The sequence below is a fragment of the Hyperoodon ampullatus genome (genome assembly GCF_949752795.1).
Source record: "Hyperoodon ampullatus genome assembly, chromosome: 3".
Taxonomy (NCBI): domain Eukaryota; kingdom Metazoa; phylum Chordata; class Mammalia; order Artiodactyla; family Ziphiidae; genus Hyperoodon; species Hyperoodon ampullatus.
Window position 1 is genome coordinate 8,558,114 of NC_136916.1, and position 17,943 is coordinate 8,576,056.

The 17,943-nt window shown below is 39.2% G+C and overlaps 1 protein-coding gene across 6 annotated transcripts in view; it reads right to left on the reverse strand.

Annotated features, from left to right (window-relative positions):
• PRPF18 (pre-mRNA processing factor 18) overlaps positions 1-17,427 on the reverse strand; it is a 49,331-nt gene extending 31,904 nt beyond the window's left edge. For 4 of the 6 annotated variants that reach the window (XM_079701287.1, XM_079701285.1, XM_079701284.1 and 1 more), the window contains exons 1-3: positions 17,309-17,427; positions 2,950-3,027; positions 152-256 (exon numbers count right to left, since the gene is read on the reverse strand). In XM_079701287.1, coding sequence (XP_079557413.1) covers positions 152-256; positions 2,950-3,027; positions 17,309-17,374 — 249 coding nt within the window. In that variant the 5' untranslated portion in view covers positions 17,375-17,427. Of the gene's footprint in view, positions 1-151; positions 257-2,808; positions 2,836-2,949; positions 3,028-17,308 lie in introns of all 6 variants that reach the window. The other 2 variants (XM_079701286.1, XM_079701283.1) reach the window with 1 other exon arrangement.
• Between the last annotated feature and the right edge of the window lie 516 nt (positions 17,428-17,943).

Genomic DNA, 17,943 nt, shown 5'->3' on the forward strand with positions numbered 1-17,943 from the left:
AGAAAATTGAACTAGAATACTGTGCAGCTGGCCAGTTAAGTCATTTTATATGGGAAATAATGACAAAAGTTATTGCAAAGAACTAGAGATAAATGCAAAGGCTGTGGAGATTTTTCTTTTTTTCCCACAAAACATTCATATAAAAACTTACCTCTTGCCTAGAAAGAGTCATGGGTAATTTTTCTTCCGCCAGTTCAAGTTCTAATACTGGATTCGATGAAGCTAATGGTTTCTGGTCCTCCTCTTCTGGCTGTATCTACATTAATAGCCAAAAGAAACGAAATTCTCCTTTTAAAATATAATATGGCTTAACATTTATCATTCTATACATTAGGTATTCACCGAAATTAAACATGTTTTCAATACCAAAGGTTTTCTAAATGTTCCTCTGAGCAAAGAGCTCATAATCGATGTACATGCTTGTGAGAGCTCAGGGACACCCAAGCACAGACCATGCACCCAGGAGACAGCGTTCTTGCTACAGAAGTATAATGGTTTCCACAATCAAAAACTTTAAAAGGCTGAAATTTAGACTTATTTTCTCCCTAGACTCCAAGATTTTTACTTTCTTCTTAGAAACAAACAGCTTGCTTCTCCTCTTTGAGAAAATCATCTTACAGGGTTATTTGATCCTTGCTCTGGGTTTAAAAGGAAGACCAAAGAAAGGAACTGCTCTCTAACAAAAACCTGTGAAGCCTCAAGCTCCAGCTCTTTCCTCTCCTGATTTTTGAAAGGTGTTTTTCCAAGTGCACAGGAATCACTGCTGGACATGCAGAAAACTTTCCGATGCTACACAGAACTTGCCCACAAACTGAGCTGCGAACCTTGTGGGAAAATAATGAAAACCAGCACCTCTCTACTCATAGTACACAAAGAACAGAGTGGACATTCTTGCTCATATGAACCTGCGGAGAAAAAAATTTCTTCATATATTTTCTTGAGTCTGCTGCCCAAGTCACAGTTTACGAAAATTGAGTTCAGCATTTTATAAGCCCCACTGTGTGGTCTGTAAAAAAGATACTGAAACATGGTTTTCCATCTGAACCATAAGACAAACCTAAGATGCCAAAAGAAGTAAGATCAAAAAACAAAAATGATCAACATTAAGGAAAAACTCACATTCAGTTAAGAAAGGCTATATGGTTAAAATGATACAGTTTATGATTCTATAGATTAAAGATTATGTTAATCAGTGTTAACAGTGGTAACAGAAAATTTAGGTAAAAAAAACTAAACTTTCATATTTTCACAGACCAAATACCATCAAGCCTTAAAAAAAAAACGGTAACTGGTTTTTATAAAGGAATAAAAGTAACACATGCTGTATTTTCACTACTACCAAGAAGGAAATATTAAAAAGGCTTTAGATAGAAAACCCTGTGCTTTCTTTTTAAGCATAAAAACAGATATTGCTCCCAAAATCTCAGGATAAAAAACATTTTCAATTATAGAATGGCAGTGAATAACTTTAAGGAAAAGATCTAAGACATTCTGTCAGCTGGACTCAACATTACAAGCAGTACCTTTACAGTAATGATTTTGCTTCAGTGCTTTCCTCTATATAAGCGAGAAAGTACTGCCGTTATCATGGAAGCCATCTAAACAAAGCAAAACCGTCACTGTTTAAATTATTTTCCTACCTTATCAAAAAGCTGAAAACAAATTCAGGGATCTGAGAAAGCAACAAGTCAGCAGACTAAAAACCCATGGTTAAGTGATTCTTATTCTAGTTCAAGCGTAAGTTTAGATAATGCTGGGCAAACAAAAGATGAGAATTCTTCTTTCTGAATATCTATCTATTCGATGGTTATTTACATAAAACGTATCTTAATTTCCTAAACTAGAAGCAAATGAAATCAATGTACCTATGGAAAATACCAAAATACAAATATAAACTTTCGTATTTTAGAAACCTATCAGAAACACTTCATTTTCAACACTTGCCCTCTCCCAAAAACACCAAAAGAAAGCAAACATATATACATACCATTTGCATTCCTCATGCTTCTTTCTAGAAATGCTATGCCAGATAAAATTAATTTCCAGAACTTTCTCCATTACATGCACAAGAGTATTATTTTATATCGATGTTCCACAAGCAAAAAGTCGATTTCAAATTTATGATTTGTCAAAATTATTTCAATAGAACCTCTGAACTTTGTTTAAAAAATTATTCAACTAGATTTAGCCTTCTTATAATTTAAACACAACTTCACCTCGTTACCTTTAACCCCTCCCAATAAAAACCCCAATACATTAATAACTAGGTAATCTCAAAGATAATTTTAGTCATGCTTCTAAAGTATACAAAGTCTTCCAGACAACTCATTCATTTCTAACAAATATTTCAAGATCACATTTTCTATCCAATAGACTAAGCAGTGTTTGAAATGTGATACCTTATTACACAAAATGACACTGTATCTCAGGCAGAGGTACCTTAAGGCCAAAAGGGATTATTAACATTGCAAACATAAAAACAATGGCTTAAAACATTCAGGAGAAAGCAGGGAAAATACCACTGCTAATGCCACTGTTGTTGAATGAATAAAATCTTTTGAATCCTTTAAAACTGGACTTTTATTGGGAGAGGTGAGGAGAGGAGTGGTGGTGATGGTGATGAAAATGAGGCAGTATCAGATCCAGGACTTAATTAAAAAGAAAAAAATTCAAGCTTTGATCTCAAGCCACTTCATGCTGTCCACAAAAAGCCAAACCATTCCAAGCCAAAAGTCATGCATGTATTTGCCTAAATTCAAGATTAAAAAAAAGAAGAAGGAAAGAAAAAAGAAAAACAAAAACTCATACCTCTCCAGATGGCTTCTCATTTATAGGCTAATGTATAACATTAATAAATTGAACAGAGATCAATCGTTTTGACACTTTAACAACAGCTGTATAAATTTAAACTCAGAAATATAAATTTAACATAAAAGCAGGCATTCATACCTTGTAGCCACATCTTTCAAAATATGCTTCCTCTTCTTTTTTTGCAAGTTCACTACGCTTGAAATATTTTTTATTTTCCTATTGAAGAAAGAAGTAAGTTAATGTCTGGGAAAAATTTCATGTCCCTTGGTCAACAACCTTGAAAGTTTTTCAAGAATTGTAAAGTTTTTTGGTTCACGGAGATTATACTGATTTCCTGAACACACCACCTGTGCTCAGCCCCTGTTCTAAACATGAGGTATTTCTCTTGCAGCATCAGTTTGACGGACATATCCAACAGCACAAAGAAGAAACCACCCACATTTTCCAAATGTTCACATTGTTTTTATTGAGTCTCCCAGTGTTTGAATTCAATTTCTACAAATGGATTCATTATGAACCACGTAAAATGAGATACTTCAATTATTTTCTCCTAACAGAACCAACCAAACCAAAATTATGGTAGCTTCAGCTGACATGTTAAATCTCATTACGAAGAGAGCTCCAAGGGTGTGTCCAAATTCTTTTTTGTCATCTGGAATCTTATTGTAATGATCAACTGTATTAGTATTAAACAACTTTTATTTTTATTTATTTTTATTTTTATTTTATTTTTTTGCTTTATAACAAATTTAATCAGTTATACATATACATATGTTCCCATATCCCCTCCCTTTTGCGTCTCCCTCCCGCCCTCCCTATCCCACCCCTCCAGGCGGTCACAAAGCACCGAGCTGATCTCCCTGTGCTATGCGGCTGCTTCCCACTAGCTATCTACCTTACGTTTGGTAGTGTATATATGTCCATGCCGCTCTTTCACTTTGTCACAGCTTACCCTTCCCCCTCCCCATATCCTCAAGTCCATTCTCTAGTAGGTCTTAAACAACTTTTTATAATAATTGAGACACAGAATGGTTTTGGAGAGTCTCTTTAGTAAAGAGATGGTTCAAAGGTATTTGTTTTAATATGACATGCTGTTAAGAGACAAACTCTAAATCTAGTGTGGCAGGTGGAAAAAAAAAAGGTTAGTTCTTTCCATGCTATGCATAAAATTATTCTGTTAAAAATGCAGTCCCTTGATCATTTTGTAATGTATAAAACTATCAAATCACTATGTTGAACACCTCAACTAATGAAATATTTTACAGCAATTTTAATGTAAAAAATACAGTCCCTAATTTGGAGGCTTGTTACTATCTGCTTCTTAGATAATTATGTCATTGATAACTTAGCTCAAGTAAAGGTACTGCCCTACTTTACTAGTAGTAACCACAACAGTACCTCAGTAACACCTCGACACACGCGGTTAGCACCTCACAGCTCCAAAGCTCGCTCACTCAGGCAGGGATCACCAATGAATGCTAAAACCACGACAAGAACGTGTGATAGTGAACAATGGAAAGACAAGGCTGCCACACTTGAACCCGCTGCTCAAGTTTGGCATCAATACCATGTACGTCCTATGTGAAGCACATAGGAAGTACACAGCAGACCACTTAGAAGTGTTCTCCCTAAAAATCTAAATCGGAGTCTAATCAAACAATTAACTTCCAGCTTACTGGAAATGTTAGGAATAGAGGAAAAAGCTCAAAACACCACTGGGAAGCAATCAAACACGAGCACATTTTACAAAACTAGCCCCAGTTTCTCCAACAAGTTGATGCATAAAAAAAAGTGGGGGACCTGGAAAATGTTTGCAATGAAAAGAAACCAAGAGTCGTAATAAACAAATGTAATGAGTGGACTTTGTGTGGATTTGATTTGAATAAACCAACTGTAAAATCATGCATATGTATTTATTTTAATTCAATTGGGGACATTCGAACGCGAGAGGAGTATTTGATGGTATTAAGGACCCAATTTTAATTTTGTTGGTTGTGATCTTAATTCTATAAAAACATGGTCTTATTTTCTAGAGTTATATGTGTTGAGGAAAGACAGGAATTCATTATACAACTCTATTTGTGTGTATGTTTAAAACTAACAGCTCATGACAGTTTTTTTAAGTTCATTCATTAACTCAATAAATATTTACTGACTTATCTGCTGTACCCCAAGCACAGCTTTACAGGTATGAAGATGAAGTTCCGGCGTACGGAACTGATGGCATCACCTGAACATCAAAACTACTCTAAGAAAGGTGGGCGCAAATAATACCAACCCCACTGTGGAGGCGAGAAACCTGAGAATCAGAAAGGCCAGGTGACTTGCCCAGAACTCAGTGAGCCTCATGAGTTAACAGAAGCAGGACTAAGAACGCTGGTCCTTAAATCCTTTGTGCTGATCTAGTATTCAAGTTACAGTTCTTCACTCGCAAAACTCATTTCAGCATCATAAATTGTTCCTTTTGACTACGTAGCATGTACTGGTCATATTTCAAATAAGTGCGTTGACAAACATGTACTGGCAGCCTCTCAGAACGAGCTGCTATGTAGGAAGAAAGTAGAAGGACTCTCCAGCCCAGAGACCATGGTCCAGCCTTTAACTATGGTACCTTTACTACCGTCTCTCAATTCCATTGAACACACCTAACAAAACCTTAAGCCTTGAACATCAATTCTCAAAATGTGGACTTCTGGGGGGTCCCTAAGACCTTTTCAGAGGTTCCACTAGGTAAAATTTATTTTCATAATAATACTAAGATATATGTGCCCACCCCTTTTTCACTGTGCTCAGACCTGCACTGATGGTACAAAAAGCAATGGTGACGAAAACTACTGGAACCTTAGCATTAATGAAGGCTAAGTTTATGTACCAGTGGGCATTGTATTCTTCACCACCATGCACTTGCAGGAAAATAAAAAAGCCAGTTTCTCTTAAGAATATCTTGATAAAGTACAATTTTACTAAATCTCACCCCTTGAGTACATGGCCTTTTAATATTTGGTATGATGAAATGAAATGAAATATATGAAGCACTTCCACTATATAATGGCGTAGGATAGTCCTCTCAAAGAAAAGCAAACTGGTTGATTATTCAGACCTGCATATCTGGCAAACATTTTCTCAAAACTGAACAAAGCAAACCTGTCACCTAAAGGAAAACAATGATAGTATTTGTTGCCTATGATAAAATTCCACCTGTCAAGCGAAAATCAGAAGGGTAGAAAAGGTATCCCTCACTGTGAACTTGATGGCTTCCCAATACTTAAAGGCTTTTCTGATGAAATCAGTGGTGACATTAACAAATGTAATTTTTTAAATATTGTCTAATGAAACACATCAACATTGAGAAGATCTGCATAACTCAGCAAAGTTGAAAAAACTCATGATGTTAATAAAGGCAAGAGTTTACAAAATCATGCACAGGCAAAAGACCTATGACCAGGATAAATCAGAATAGATCTAGAGCAGAACAGGTCAATGTTAGTACACGAAAAGTCTATTGATATGCGTCAGAATCTAAGCTCTTAGCTAATCTTTAAGAAACTTACCACTTACCCAGTTTTGGTGTAGTATCAAAGAAAAACGTCCACAATTACTGAAAAGGCTATTAAAATACTCCCTTTTCCAACTACCTCTGTTTCAGGATGAATTTTCTTCACATACTTGAACAAAAACAACATATTGCAACAGGTTGAAAAAAGAAACAGGAGAATCCAACTGTCTTCTTATATACCCGAGATTAAAGAGATTTGCACAATGTAAAACATGCCATTCTTCTCACTAAATTTCTTTTGTTTTGGAAAACACAGTTTTCATAAAAATGTATTATTTACACTAACATGATGGATTTTTTTACTGTACTTCTACAGAGAATATAAATATACATTTTTAATATCCCAGTTTTAATTTCTAATAGAGTAATTATCAATAAATACATTCTACATAAACAAAGCTCTCTGGAGCTGTCAGTAATTAAGAATGTAAAGGGGTCCTGAGACTGACAAGTGTTCTGTCCTACAAGAGTCCACTTGCTGGCACTCTCCACGCCTGCACCTACCTCTTAAATGCTGGGAAACCACTTGCGTCCCAATGCTGCCCACTGATCCTGGTGTATTTACCCAGCTTTCTCTCCTATTGTCTACATTGATTATTCATTCTCCATTCTCTCAAACCTCTAAGCCCTTTATTTCTCCCCTTATTTCCAGCAAATGACTAAGCCACTCTACAGAGAAAAGGGAAGCCAGCAAACAAGAACTCCGAATTCCTCCCAGCACCAATCCATTCTGCATCTCTGAACGAAGAGGAAACCCTCGCCCTGTCTAAGGCCAACCCCTTCCAGCTGTCTTCCAGATCTCAATTTCTCCTGCCTTTCTCATAGTCAGTTATCTATTTTCTGCATCTTCACCTTTTCCTTCTCTACTGGCACAAATGATCATCACTCACATATGTTCAAGACTCTGCAAACTTAAAGGAAAAATTCGTTACTCTGTGCTGGGTTTCATGCTAAGTACCAATTACAGCAGAAGGACAATAAAACATTTCTCTATTTGGTCTCCATTTCCTCACCTCCAGTTCTCTTTGCAGCTGCCCAACAACTGGGAGTCCATTCTTAATGCTCCACTGAAAAATCCCCTGAGGTCATAACTAACTGCCAAGGTGCAAAACTAAAGGATCTTCAAGTCAACTGCTAATTCCCTCCTTCTTCAATTGCTTTCTTCTCTTGGCTGTCAGACAACCTTCTTGTTTCTTCCTTACCTACTGGTTTGTTCAGATTTTCTATTTCTTGCTTTTTTGTCACTTATTTCACTTTGATTTTCCAATTTATTAGAACATATTAATGCATTATTTGCCCTAATTATTGTTTTATTATTTATTGTTTTCCAGTAACTTTCATATTGGTTACTATAGTTCTTTCCTTTATTGTTTCAATTTCAGGGTTTCCTCGGTTTCTGTTAAAGGAGGGTTTTTTTTTTAATTAAGTGGTTTCTATATTTTTATAAATGAAAAAAGCAAGTGCAAAAGAGTGAATCTAGTATGCTACCGTTTGTATTCAAAAAGGAGAAAAAATATTTGCTTCTTCACATTTGCTTTTATATGCATGAAATAACTCTAGGAGACCCCAAAATCGATCATGTTAGCTGCTTTGGAGGAGGTGAACTGTACAGCTGCGGGACATGGGTAAAAAGGAAACTTTTTATTGTACACCCTTTAGTATGTTTTGAATTTTGAATCATTTGAATGCATTACCTATTAACAACACATTTAATTTTTGAAACTTAATTTGCTTTTCATTTTAAAGAGTCCTAGTGAGAAAAATATAAACATTTTGCTTCATACTATGTGACCCCTCACTTCAGGGCAACAAAAGGGCTGTCAAAAACAAAACGTTCCCTACCATGTTTCAGATGTCACTCTGCACACTTTTTGTTTAGAAACAAGAGCAGTTTATATAAAAAAGCAAGTTAAGCAGTGACTTCTAATTATAAAACATTATTTTATAAAGCACACTGAAAACATACTTTGAAATACAAAGTATGGTGGATACATTTATGACAGAATTGAAATTGTAGGATGTAAGCATTAATAATACACCCCCCTTTATAGGTAAGTCAGGCAGGGTAGAGAACTTGCCCAAAGTTAAAGAGCTCTCTAGTAATGGAGCCCCAATGAGACTTCAGGACTTGTTAACTCATTTCACAAATTTAGTTTCCTTTCTGGCTATATTCAAAGATTTTGAACTCTAAGTTTGCTGAATTAACGACAGAATATACAACAAAAGCCTACAAACACAAGTCTGAAAGTGGCTGGTAAGGATTTTAACACAGCATGTGAACCAACAGTACATTTATTTGGGTTCTCTCCTAAAGCACCTGACCTTTCCATTGGGCCTCTCACTCCTGCAGATTTTAGAAACGAGTTGAAAAGGGTATACATAAAGAGCACCTCTCCTTTTAAAGACAGAACCTAATTCCTGTGTGGTGCTTCATACATGTTATTCTTGGACTTTGTCCAAGCTGTACTGTCTGGATTATAAACCTGAGATTCCCGGGTCTAAAGAGCACAAGTCTTTCTACCACATCACCGGAAACGTCGGCCTACGCTAATAAGAGAGAGTCAAAATTTAAAAACCACAGGCAAGGGGCTTCCCTGGTGGCGCAGTGGTTGAGAGTCCCCCTGCCGATGCAGGGGACACGGGTTCGTGTCCCGGTCCGGGAAGATCCCACATGCCGCGGAGCGGCTGGGCCCGTGAGCCGTGGCCGCTGAGCCTGCGTGTCCGGAGCCTGTGCTCCGCAACAGTGAGAGGCCCGCGTACCGCAAAAAAAAAAAAACCACAGGCAACATGACTGTCACCATTTCACTCATTAGAATCATCATTCCTTCAATGAGATTAAGGTTTTTAGTGTCTATATAAATGAAGCACAAACATCATCAAGAGTTCTACAAAAAGACACTGGAGAGGTAACAAATACACAGCCTGGACATCCAAAGCAGAGCAGTATGTGTGAGATCACGAACCACATGGCAGGGTCAGTTTCTGGCTGAAGAATGGAAATAAGCCTTAAAGAGTCTGAGGTAATAAACCTAATGGTTGGGCACTCAAACACAATTTAAAGAGACACAATGATTTTCAAAGTGAAAGAACTGTCAACTGTCAAGGGATCCTGTCTGCTAGGCAGTATGTTTTCTCAATGATGCCATCCAAAATAGAAAACTATACCAAAATCTACCCTGCACAGGTGAATTCTATGTAATTCATAATTATATATATTTATATCATTACATATAAAATTATGTAAAAATGTATGCAAGAAATAACACCAATCTTACAAAGTCTTTAAGAAAATAAAGTTAAACAGACACTTACTGTATGATCCAACCACTCCACTCCTAGGCATTTACTCAAGAGAATGAAAGTATATGTCCATACAGAACCTGTACACCAATGTTCACAGCAGCTTTATCATAATAGCCAAAAAAATGGAAATAATCTGAATGCCCATCAACAGGCTAGTGAATAAACAAATTGAGGTATATCCAGACAGTGGTGGAATACTGCTCAGTAACAAAAATAATGAAGTCTTGATACAGACAAATGCATAAATGAATCTCAAAATTATTAGGCTGATTGAAAGAAAGCAGATAAGAGAGGAACATACTGAAAAATTGTTTACATAAAACTCTACAAAATGCAAACTAATGTAAAGTAACAGAAGGCAGACCTGCGGTGGCCTGTGGACAGGGTGGGCAGGGCACAGGTGGGGCAGGAAAGCAGGATCACAAAGGGGCACAGGAAACTCCGGGGTGAGATGAACATGTTCACTCCCTTCACTGTGGTGACAGCATACAGGTGTAAACGTGGCAAAACTCACCGAACTGTACACGTTAAATATGTGCGGTTTACTGTGTGTCAATTATACCTCAATAAAGCTGCTTAAAAAATAAATAGCACAATATGGAAGCAACCGAAGTGTCCATCAACAAATGAATGGATAAAGAAGATGTGGTATATATACACAATGAAATACTACTCAGCCATAAAAAAGAATAAAATTTTGCCATCTGCAGCAACATGGATGGACTTGGAGGGCATTTGCTAAGTGAAACAGACAAAGACAACTACTGTATGATATCACTTGTATGTGGAATCTAAAAAGTAAAACAAACTAGTGAATATTTTAAAAAAACAGACTCAGATATAATAGAGAACAAAGTAGTGGTTACCAGTGGAGAGAGGAGAAGGGGAGGGCAATATAGTGGGAGGGGAGTAAGAGGTACAAATTATTAGGTATAAAATAAGCTACGAGGATGTACTGTACAACACAGGGAATAGAGCCATTACTTGATAATAACTATAAATGGAATACAGCCTTTAAAAATTGTGAATCACTGTATTGTATACCTGTAACTTATATAATATTGTACAGCAACTATACTTCAATAAAAATAAAATTAAATTAAATACAGTGGTAGCATTTACACTGCCTGACATTACAACTCACCAGAATGCGACAGCACTCAAGACAGTGTGGCACGGGCCTAAGGCTCAACAAACAGCTTAGGACACGGGAGCAGACCGCCCAGAACGGAGCCACAGTTAAACTATCACTGATTGTTGATGATGCCAAAAGCAACCAAAGGGAAAGGAAAAATAGTCTCAATAAATGGTGCTGGGACAAATGGAGAATCACATGGAAAACGATAAACCACACCCCTACCTCCCACCATACAAAGAAACTGATTCAAAAAAATTTTTAACTGTTTTTTATAAAAGATGAAACCATAAAGCTTTTAGCTCTTAGAATAAGAGTATCTTGGGCTTCTCTGGTGGTGCGGTGGTTAAGAATCCGCCTGCCAATGCAGGAGACATGGGTTCGATCCCTGGTCCGGGAAGATCCCACGTACTGCGGAGCAACTAAGCCCGTGTGCCACAACTACTGAGCCTGCGCTCTAGAGCCCATGAGCCACAACGACTGAGCCTGTGCTCTAGAGCCCATGAGCCACAACGACTGAGCCTGTGCTCTAGAGCCCGCGAGCCACAACTACTGAAGCCTGTGTGCCACAACTACTGAAGCCCACGCACCTAGAGCCCATGCTCTGCAACGAGAAGCCACTGCAATGAGAAGCCCAAGCACCGCAACGAAGAGTAGCCCCCACTCGCCACAACTAGAGAAAAGCCTGCGCGCGGCAACGAAGACCCAACGCAGCCAAGAACTAATTAATTAAAAAAAAAAAAAAAGAATATCTTACTCTCCTGAGTAAATGTCTAGGAGTGGAATAGCTTGTTCACGTAGCAGGCCTATGTGTTCTTTTTAAGACATTACCAAACTGTTTTCAAACAGGTTATACTATTTTATATCCCTAGATAGGATATGGTCAACAATCACCATGAAAAATTGGTAAGTTGGCTTATTACATACACCAGAATGGCTGAAATTAAAGACTGACAACACAAACTGTTGACACAATGTAAAGATCTGAACCCTTTTACTCTGCTAGTCCACTAGCAAAGTGGACCGTGTGACACGGTCCAACCACTTTGGAAAAAGGTCTGGTGGATTTCTATAAAACTAAACCCATAACCTACACCATGACATAGCAATTCCACTCCCTAGCATTTTCCTAAGAGCAATGAAAACATGAGACTTGCACAAGAGGGTCCACAGCAGATTTATTCATAATTGCTAAATCCTGGAAACAGCCCAGCTGCCCATTATCAGAAGAACAGATTAACAAACTGGGTCTATTTGTATAACGGAATACTTCTCAGCAATAAAAGGAGTAAACAACTGATACATGCAACAACATGAATAAAATTCAAAACATTATTCTGATTAAACAAAGTGGGTCATATAAGAGTACATAGTATGATCCCATTTATGTGAAGTTATAGGGCTGGCAAAACCAAGGGACAGTACAGCAGTTTCTTCTGGCGGGGAGGGGCTGACTGGAAGGTGGAATGAGGGTAATAGTCTGTATCTTGATACAGACTGGGATACACAGGCATATGCACTTGTCAAAATTCACTGAATGGTAGGTACACTTATGATTTGTGTATTTCTTCATACATGAAATTTTGCTGACATACCAAAAAGACTACCAACAAACACTGAACACTAGTCAATGATATACACGCCAAATTATATTTTGGCAATTAAGTTACATTACATTTTAGGGGTAAGGTGTATCAATGTCTGTAAATTAATCTGAAATGCGTAAAGATCAGTACATTGTCTTCATGACCCTGTCTGCGGCTGGAAAACACTTGTCTATGGATTTGCTGTTCCAGAAGAGCCGCCTCACCTTTGGCCATTTCAAGTGGTTTCCCAGCCTTTTATGGTTCATCTGTGATAGGTGAAACAGTAATGACTTAGCTTGTGAGTGCCTCTCGTCAAATTGTGGAGAAGCAGCCTTCCACTATCCTAAAATGTTCTGCCTGTTTTACTATTCTGAGGTAAAAGTAGTTTCTGCATTGCTAGATGGATTGACGAATGGATATACAATGATGGAGAGATGGACAGTTACATGATAAAACAAATATATTAAAATATTCATCGCAGGTTTAATCGCAATATCTAGACGGTAGGCGTATGGGTGTTCACTGTATAATTCTTTTGAGTTTTCGGTACATTTAAAATTTTTCACAGTGAAATGCTGAGGAAAATAAATCTTCTTTGCAGATGTCAAAACATGGTATCAACATGACAAACTCCGTACCACACTGTTTTCTGACTATACCAAAAAAACCATGAAAGGCTCCTAAATGACCACTAAAGATAGAGGCATTGGAGAGGATTACAGAAGACCGTGCAAGCAAAGCGAGGAACAAGTGTGAAGAAAGGCAAGTTCAAAGACCTGAATAAATGAAACAGGTTTAGAACTGGAACAGCTGATTGGTGGTAGGGATAAATGGGCACAGAGATTTTCACCAGCCCAGAAATGACTGGTTCTTGACCTTTTTGTCAAAGATCGCTTTATGTTTTTTTAATATATTTATTTATTTATTTTTGGCTGCATTGGGTCTTCATTGCTGCATGCCGGCTTTCTCTAGTTGCAGCGAGAGGGGGCTACTCCTCGTTGCGGTGCGCGGGCTTCTCATTGCAGTGGCTTCTCTTGTTGCGGAGCACGGGCTCTAGGTGCGCGGGCTTCAGTAATTGTGGCGCGCGGGCTCTAGAGCGCAGGCTCAGTAGCTGCAGCACATGGGCTTAGTTGCTCCGCGGCATGTGGGATCTTCCCGGACCGGGGCTCGAACCCGTGTCCCCTTCACTGGCAGGCGGATTCTTAACCACTGCGCCACCAGGGAAGCCCCAAACATCCCTTTAAATAATATCATGAACAGGAGGAGGGGAAGGGGGTCACGTGTATACATACATGCTAAAATTTTTATAATATTTCAAGGAACTGATGGCTACTCTGAAGTCCATCCAAAGGCTCCACTTAAGAACCCCTGTTACAGGTGGCAACTGACATCTAGAGGTGAATATGAAATTAATGTAGGAGAATTTTCAGTGTGAAGAGAAAGTAGCCTAGGCCTGAACTTTAAGGAAAACCAACATTTAAGGGATAAAAACTAAACAACACAAAAAGAAGAAGCCTGTAAAGGAGATCAGGAATAAGCAGCCTGAGAAGAAGGAAAAACAGGACGCTGTGGGGTAAGAGACGTCAAGGGAAGACTGAAGAAAGTAGACCAGCCAAGTGCAAATGCTGCTGAGGTGAAGAAAGCATGGAGGTCACTGCGGCCCCTGATTAGGATGGATTCAGTGCAACTGTCAGGGCAGAAATCAGGTTAAGGAGTGAGGAGGAAATAATAAGAAGCTTGGCTGTAAAGAAAAAGGACGGCTGCGTTTAAAAAAAAAAAAAAAAAAGATGGGAGAGATGTGTATGTTTCAGTGCTGCTGGAGATACGCCAGTAGAGACTGAAGACACAGAAAGAAAGGAGACAAGTGCTATTCAGATTCTGATGATGCTACAAAAGATGAGAGCTGGGCTCCAACATGTAAGTGGAAGGTTTGACCCAACATACAGCCAATACCTCATCCACTTTAACAGGGGAAAGGTGAGGAATTTCTTGCCTGATGGCTTCTCTTTTCTCTGTAAAACTGAAACTAGGTTCCTTAAAGAAAAGGATCAAGCATTACTTTTTTAAAAAATCCTCTGTGGCACACAGTGTAGTATCTTGACTATAGGAAATATTCAAAAAATACTGGAGAAAAAAACAAAGCTAAAATTCTACACAAAGTCCATGCTCAACACTGCAACTAATAAAACTGCTAATTAAGCCCCGCTGGGTCCTGCAGTAGCCTGGCTTTCCACATAAATGAGGCTTTGCAGTTCAATGAAGACTCACCAACACCTGGGCGCCAAAGCCCTGGCATCCTAGCAATACAGATACCGCACTTACCTCCAAGCAGTTACATCACATAGAGCACTTAGCACAGGTGACAGGAGGCTAACAAAGGGGCTCTCACAAGCTGAGTGTTCACTATCCAACTCTCAGACTAACAATAAAAAGCTGGGACACCATGCTATCTATAGGATGGATAAACAACAAGGTCCTACCGTATAGCACAGGGAACTATATTCAACACCCTGTGATAAACCATAATGAAAAAGAATATATATGTATAACTGAATCACTTTGCTGTAGAAATCACAGCAGAAATTAAACACCACATTGCAAATCAACTATAGTTCAATAAAGCTTAAAAAAAAAAAAAAAAGCTGGGACATCACTCAAAATGACCAAAGAGGTGGCGCTTCTGGAAAGGGTAATGAAAAGGATTCACTGACCCCCAACCAGAATTGTTTTTAAAAATGAAACAGGATGGATTAAAACAGGGAAACATATGATAGAATCACATGTAGTTAAGACAAGAAATGTTGCATGAAACTTTTTTCATACGTATCTGATGAAAATAGATTTATTTCTTACTGTGGCTAGGGCAGTAAAAAAAAGTTTGGAAGTTACTGACAGACACTATGATACAGAAAGATAAAGGCTATAAAGCAAATGATTCTGTGTAAAATTATACAGCTGCAAAGCAAATGACTGTCTCCCCAGGCCTAAAAGAGAAAAGCCGTCCAGTTACACGTGCGGCCCTATGTTATACAGGAGCACTCACCCCCACAGTGGGGACCTGAGACCCACCCCGCCCGCCACAGGGCTAGGAGGGAATGCTGCAACCCTCATGGGCACGATGAGTCTCGGCTTCGTCATCCGTGGAAAGAGCATCCTAACTGCCCTACGCACCAAGCAGAGCTGTTGTAAAGCTCAAATGAGAAAGCATACTAGGGTGCTTTTCACATGTTAATTTAATTTTAAGGAATTTAATTCTTAGATCAACCCTAACAAAACTACTTCTATGTTCACAGGGTGGAGATAAATAAACAGCCTGTCTGTAGTGGTGAAGAGAGCAAGCTTTAGAGTGGGAGAGATGGATTCAAATTCAGGCTCTATCTCTTGCTAGCTGTGCGATTCTGTAAATCAATCTAACTTCTTTTAGCTTCAATTTCCTCAACTATAAATGGGAGTAACAGTAACTTTATGGGATTGCTGTGCAAATTATATGAGGTATGAGATATGAAGCATTCTGCGTAATGCTTTGCAGATTACTATTAATATTACCAGAACTATGACTTTCAGTATTTTAATCCCCATTTCATGTATTTCCTTTGCTGGTATTAATTGGGAAGTCAATCTTACCTTCTGGCCAGGGTTATCTGAGTAATTAAATCAACCATCAAATTACAAAATGAAAGACATCCCAGAAAAACAGTTTATATGTGGTGATAAATTAAGAACAATTATGTAGAATCAGTTTTTGTAACTGATCCTTTTTAAAGGCCGGCCTATTTCCATGACAAAGAACCTGATTATGCAAACAGCACTGTAAGCCCTGAGAGTGAGCTGAGCTTTTCGTGATTCAATTTTCCCTCTAAAGCACTTTAAATTTCAACACCTGGCTCTAACACCTACTATGCACTTCAATATCTAAATCAGCTTTTTCCAATACTCCGAAACCACTCATCAAAAGAAAAAGGCTCCCGAGTTACAGGTGAAAATATCAAGTTACAATACAACTATGGACAAGCTCTCTCTCCGCTCCCCGCGCATTTGCTAAATAACATTCTATTTAATTAGCTCCACTTTGTTAATTGTTTTTAAAGTTTCAATGATTATGAAAGCTGCCATCTGCCAAGCTAACAGTCCCAACTTACTTGCACTACATCATAAACATCAATCATACACTACATCCAAAGACCTAAGTCAGACTGTTCTCAAAGTGTGGTCCACAAGACCCCTGGAGTCCAACAAACCCTGGAGTCCTTGAGACTCTTTTGAGAGGGTCCGTGAGGTCAGAATTATTTTCAGTACTAAGGTATTATTTGCCTGCTCACTCTGTTCCCATTTATACGAAGGGTGAAAAGCAGTGGTAAGTCTCCCGAAGGCTTCACAAAAATCAAGATAATGGCACTAAACTACCAGCTGTCACTGATTCTTCAATGCTCAGCACTAATGGGGGGGGGGGAGTTTCACTTAACTATCTCCTTGATGAAGCAGTAAAATTATTAACTTTATTAAGTCTTGGTCCTGGACCACATCTTTGTAATATCCTGTATGACAAAACAGGAAGTATACATAAAGCACAAACCCTTCCTAAAACGACAGAAGTGAACGGCCAGAAAAACTGGGGCACGTCCGAAGAATACCGGCAGATGGGAACGGGGATAAGGGACAGGTGGAGCGGCGGGTAGGGGAAATCGCCAAAATCTCGGGTTTTCCTGCAATTCCCACACCTCCATCCCAAAGGCTCCCAAGTGACTGCCAAGGGCACAGCGGTCTAGAGGGAGCCGCTCCGGGGTAGCAGCGGGGCCCTGGCTAAACCCCATCCGGCAAGGACCCTTTCAGTACCGTTCCCCTCCCCCAGACTCCCCTCCCCCACGCAAACGCTCAGCTCCTCCGTCGCCAACGCCCCACGACCCCAAGGATCCTCACCACCAACAGGTTCCTGTCCTCCACCAGCTGCCGCTTCCGGAGGATCTCCGATTTCAGAACGTCCATCTCGCTGCCCGGGTTGAAGCTCGAGTTTTCTTCTTCTCTCTCCGGCTCCCTGGACCAAGCCTTTTCATCCAGCCAGCCGCCGCGAACCCACTACACATAGCGAGCCCAAACACCGAAGGGCAACAACTGACAGAGCCTCTTCCGGCGGAAGCTGAGGTGAGCGAGAGGAAAGAGCGCTCCAGGGCGCCTTTTGTAGACGAAGCTGCTGAGGGTTAGCGCCCCTGGCGGCGCCCTCCGGCAGCGCGCTTGTAGTTTCCCATCCATGGATACGTGAACAAACGTGGGCTGAAACACGAGTCTTCTGAATCGATGCTGCATTGTTTAATAAGTTATATACCTATGTCAACTATACTTCAATTTTAAAAGGAGAAAAAAGTTATTATACCTGCTTGTACCTGCTAGGTCAGGTGCAAAAGCTTCTTAGCAAAACACCTCAATTATGTTCATTAACGCCAGATCTTTAATTATACGAGAAGTTCACGGCGGAGTTCCTGAAATTGCCTGCTTGCCAAAATCAATGTGCTGGAGTGAGAAAACCCTGGACAATAATACTAGCTCAAAAGTATAGT